Raw genomic sequence first — 5,000 nt, 5'->3', positions numbered from 1 at the left:
TTGCATTAAAAAAAAGAGAAAGAAAAGAGATAAAAACATCATTAAACGCCAGAATAAGGAGCACACGGTACCCACGTGTGCCTGCCTGCCGGTCCTGCTGTACGACTACGGCCGTTACCCGGTGGAGCCCCTTACGACCGATGCCACCGGGTGCATTGTCCTGCAGCAGAGCAGTGTTGCAGTAATAATCGCTTATTTTTAAAGCGCTTTAGCCACCGTGGCAACAAAAGGGGCGGGGGGTTTGGTATTGATCTCTGTTGCGGGACTCGCGCAAGAGATCGAGTTTCTTTTTTTTTTACGATTTCAAATGATGAACGATTAGTTGCCCAAGTGTGCGGGGTCTGGCAACTAAAAAAGGCAATAATTTTTTATACCGATATACGGGCGCTAACGGTTCAAGGCTACACACACTTCGAGGCTTCTACCGGTATTGCTTCTGGAGATTTAACTATGATCTTTATAGTCACGCTACGAGCACAGAATGAAAGAGTATTACACACGCTTAATAACAAACATATAGTATAAAATGGCACGCGACCCACACTCAAATGTAGAGAAAGTAGATACAGAATGTACTGATATAGATAAGTAGCACTAGCATTATTATTTAGCTTGCAGTATGGTATTAACAATTTCAAAGCGAAAAAGCGTAGAATGCATATTTAGAAAGACCAATGTAGAATGAAAAAAAAAATAACACGCGATTTAAATTGCTTTAAACATTTATTCAACGCAGAGACCAACGCTTGTTCAACTGAAATCCAGCTTTAACACAGTAAATACGATTAGTTGTCCTGCTATAGGGTAAAATGCAATATTGATATTTACGTACTGAATGAGCTTGAAAAATTTGCAAGAGAGTGGTTAGGAATATATGGTAAAATCTCACGAAATGCGATAAAGGTATATTGGTTGAAAAGGTAATATTCATTTAGTATTCATGTACGACAGGGTGAGGGAGAGAAAAGAGAGAGAGTGATACTGGAACAGATTATTAGTTGATGTGATGAGCAATCAGTGTATACTTTAGAATGAAAGAACGGAAGTGGTAAGGTAATGGGAGATTTGGAGGATGAGAACAGGGATAAAACCGGCTGTCCTGGATGGGATGATGAAGGCGGAAGAGTGGCGCATCGAAAGGGCATAACACCCGCCCCCATTATAATGCGTTTATTAGCCAAAGGAAGAGGAAGGGATTGTTAAACAAAAAAAAAACCGCGAAACCGGCCTCTCATCCGAGCCCACGGTGGTGGTGGTGCCTCTTTGTGTCTTCTTTGTTTTGCAAGAATGCATCCTCTCGTGTCCCGGTGGCACTACTCCGCACTACCTCCACCGGCGCAAAACTCGCGAGCAGATTTCACGAGGCTGCGCGGCGAAGGGCGCAGGGTCGCACGCGCAAACCCGAAACACGATTGGCACCCAGCAGCGCATCACGCGGAATGGGCTCTTCCGGATGTGTGGTCTGTGTGTGTGTGTGTGTGTGTGTGTGTGTGTGTGTGTGTGTGTGTGTGTGTGCGTGTTTTTTTCTTCCCTGTTTATACGGGTTTCGGGGCGGGGTAGTGGGTAACTGCCCTTTCGTTCCGACATTCAACGGGGGGCGCGCGTGTGCTCTCGTGTCACTTTTGCGCGACCGCGACAGCGATGGTCTCGCGAGATGTTCGGTGCCGATCGACGGTGTTTCTACCAACATCACTATCACCATTAGCAGCCGCAACAGCAACAGCAGCAGCAGCAGCAGCATCATGCGACATCGGCAGCAACTGACAACAGCAGTGTTGTTGAGCATTGATGGGGTTTGTTGTGTTTGGGGGTGCGTTTTATTGTGCGGGATGAAGCAGGGCTTGAGAACGCGAGGCCAGCGCCTCTGCACGGTTGCTAAAAAGCTCAGCATCTGCATACACGCAGACCACGGCCGCCAAGTCGGTTTGTCGCCATGCTACCGGAGAACCACCCTTTTTTTTTTTTGGTCGCGGGTGTTCGCGCTTGTCTCTTGGCGTGTAAGTATGTGTATGTGTGTGTGTGTGGGGGCGGTCGCGGCGTCCCTCTGCTCTGCACGAGTGGGTGTGTGTAAAGAGGAAGCAAAGGAAACAACTGGAGTTAGGGAGGGAAGGGGGCAACAACCGCTCGCGCTCGAGTGCACCGACATACACACACAAACACACACATACAGGCGCGAGGGCGCGCGCGCGCGCGCACGCACATGCACACGACCAGAGCATTTTCCGAAGGGATTATAGTTTGATTGTAGCCGCGATTCGTTGATTGGTTGTGGATGCGGAGCAGATAAGCGAGGAGGAGAGAAAGTGACGATTTCCGGATGGATGTGTCACACACATACACACACACACATACATTTATATATACACACACAGAGACACACACACGTGCGCGCGCGCGCACGGTATGTGGGCGGGCGAGGGATGGGGAATGAAGATTGCTCTCACTAACTGCTGCTGCTGTTGCTGTTGCTGTTGAGGATGCTGCTGGCTGCTGCTGGCTGATGTCGCGCGCGCGATACAGCCCGTTTTATGCTCGCTCGCTCGGGGGGTTTCACTGCCCTTCCCCGCACCGTGCACCTCACACCTCACTGGCGGGTCGCGCAGCGGCTCGCGCTCGCACTAATTGATTGACCTCGATGCCCTCCCCCCCTCCGTCCCATCGGTTGTCAGCCAAAGGGAGGGGGCGAGGGAGCAAGGGAACGCAACGCAGGTGCCGTGATTAAATTGATTCTTCGTGAGCACGCACGCACGCACGCACGCACGTGAACGGTGGAACGGAATTCGGAAACCAAAAATCACTGTTACACACAGACACACACACACAGGCACCCGAAACAACGACACCAGGATGATAGACCTCATGGCCTTCGCGGAAAAGAGGGGGGGAGGGAGGGAGGGGTTCGGGTCACGTTCTCATCTTCTCTCACCCACCATCATCGCAGCAGAAGCACGCGCAACGCATTTGGGGGGATGCGATAGGGAATATATATGTATACATATAAGGGAGAAGGACTGAAGAAGGGGATGAGGAAGGGAGGGGAGCGGGTGGAATCGCAGCATAATTTTTGCATACACATTGACACACGGGGGGGCACGCACAATCGCACACATACACAGCACAGCATACACTCAATAACGATTCGCTACCATCACCACTACTATGGAGGGAAGCGAAGGCCACCTCTCCCTCCTTCCCTCTAACCAAGAGGTGCGCTGATGCTGATGCTGATGCTGCTGCTGCTGATGATGATGATGATGGGGATGATGAAGGGGATGCCCTGGAAGGGCGGGTTGCCCTGTAGCAGAAGAAGGGTACGGGAATGGGAAGCTAGGAGATGTAGAGGTGGGGGGTTTCGGGAAGGTGGGCACAGGAGATCACCGCAGCAGGTCACAGCTCTATTTTTTTCTTCTTTTTTTTAACACACAGCTACTGGATCAACTTTACCGTAACACGCGAAAGAAAGATGAAATCCGTAACGAGCAACTCCCGTGCAAACCACGCACGGGCCCGCCTCATGATTGTGGCTGTTGGAGCGGGTGGCCGATGAGGGTGGACCGGGATTCACCATTAGGGACCTCCCCCTCGCCCCGCAGGACTTCGCAGGGGTGTCTCGTTGGGTGGCCGCGGCCAAAAACTGGGAAATTCGCTTATAAATTAGGGGAATAAAAACCAGTGTGAGTGAGGGCAGAACAGAGAGAAAGAAAAAAAACTAACGCTGAACGAACGAACGAACGAAGTTGTACAAGGGTGCGACGACGACGCCTGGCTGCCTGGCCGTTCGCGAGTGCCACCCTCCACCGTTGCCGTGTTTGCCGTGTTCTGCCGTTTGCCGTCGGTCGGTGAAATGCGCAGGCAGCGGGCAGCGTTAGCCGTTGGCGACCTGCCGTGCGGCTGACAGCAGTGACTGCGGCAACAACGCCCACCCTGGGCGTGCTGTCATATACCCAAACTGCTGCTGCTGCTCGACGACTGCTCGACGACTGCTCGAAATACCATCGTGGCCCGCACGCAATATACAAACACAGTAGCAGCGTTTTGGCTCACAAATTGGCCAAAATCGGGGACAGCATTCTCTCTCTGACTGGCAGTTTGGCTGCTGATTTGAACAACTGCAATAAGTTGCACTCATTTGTTCGCTAAAAATGGAATCTTTAGAATGAGGAACAGTTTTTTGCGGTTATTTGTCATGTGAAATTCTAGCGATTTCACAGAATTGAGAACCCGTATGCCAAAATGTATGCAACCGGGTGGCCTGATATTTAAGAGACCCGCAATGGGGTACATCTTCCTCGTTGCATAGTTGCAAGTGCTAATAAATTGCCTAATGTTGCGTTTCAAAATTGAGCCGATGGCAAAAAGGCATTCAAAACATTCAATCCCTTCAATCCTAGCGCTGAGCGAATGAGCGAAGAGCTCGAATGGCAGCCGCACGACGCGCCGGAGGCAGGGTATAGAGCATTTACAGCGAGCATTTACGCCTACCGACCCACACCGAAAACCGTGCCCGTAGCCTGCGCATTTCAGCGACACGATACACGGCCAGCGTTTAGCGCACGCGTGCCCCCTTGCATGCCTCGTCCGGAGCTGTATCTCTATTTGAAAACATTCTCGCATTGATAAAACAAGAAGTGTTGTGTTCATAAATATCAAGTCTCACCTGCAAGCAGTGGACCCGCAGCCCCGAAATCTCGATGGAATATGACTTCAGGTACCTTGGTTTGATGGAAGACGCGCTGGCCCGCGCACCACCGAACGGCAGAAGTGTGGGGGAAAAACGGGAAAAATAGTTGCGAACGAGCATGGTAGGGAAGGAAGCCAGAAGGGAGGAAGAAGAAGGAAAGGAAGGGGGGGGGGGAGAGCGTAGGGAGGACGGGATACGGGGACAACTACGGCGGGGGTGACCAATTAGTTGTTACGCGGATCAACGGGGTCGTCGCCTGTGTGTGTGTTTGTGCGCGTGTATGTGCGAAGGGGATGGAAGAGGGTTGACGGGGGTGCTC

At 51.5% G+C, this 5,000-nt stretch overlaps 3 protein-coding genes across 7 annotated transcripts in view; 1 reads left to right on the top strand and 2 right to left on the bottom strand.

Annotated features, from left to right (window-relative positions):
• LOC125949107 (zinc finger homeobox protein 3) overlaps positions 1-3,808 on the bottom strand; it is an 18,657-nt gene extending 14,849 nt beyond the window's left edge. The window contains exon 1 of one of the 3 annotated variants that reach the window (XM_049675832.1): positions 1-3,808. This exon is cut by the window's left edge and continues 1,595 nt beyond it. The gene's annotated coding sequence lies outside the window, so the exon portion shown is untranslated. The other 2 variants (XM_049675812.1, XM_049675822.1) reach the window with 2 other exon arrangements.
• The window catches only part of LOC125949776 (chloride intracellular channel exc-4), a 221,450-nt gene that overhangs the window by 215,403 nt on the left and 1,047 nt on the right, over positions 1-5,000 (bottom strand). The window lies entirely within an intron of this gene.
• The window catches only part of LOC125949483 (probable serine/threonine-protein kinase yakA), a 7,397-nt gene continuing 6,960 nt past the window's right edge, over positions 4,564-5,000 (top strand). For all 3 annotated transcript variants that reach the window (XM_049676555.1, XM_049676544.1, XM_049676533.1), the window contains exon 1: positions 4,564-4,708. In XM_049676555.1, coding sequence (XP_049532512.1) covers positions 4,692-4,708 — 17 coding nt within the window. In that variant the 5' untranslated portion in view covers positions 4,564-4,691. The remainder of the gene's footprint in view (positions 4,709-5,000) is intronic.

The sequence above is a fragment of the Anopheles darlingi genome, chromosome X, assembly GCF_943734745.1.
Source record: "Anopheles darlingi chromosome X, idAnoDarlMG_H_01, whole genome shotgun sequence".
Classification (NCBI taxonomy): domain Eukaryota; kingdom Metazoa; phylum Arthropoda; class Insecta; order Diptera; family Culicidae; genus Anopheles; species Anopheles darlingi.
The sequence above is the reverse complement of the archived record's forward strand: the minus strand, read 5'-3'. Positions and strand labels throughout refer to the sequence as shown.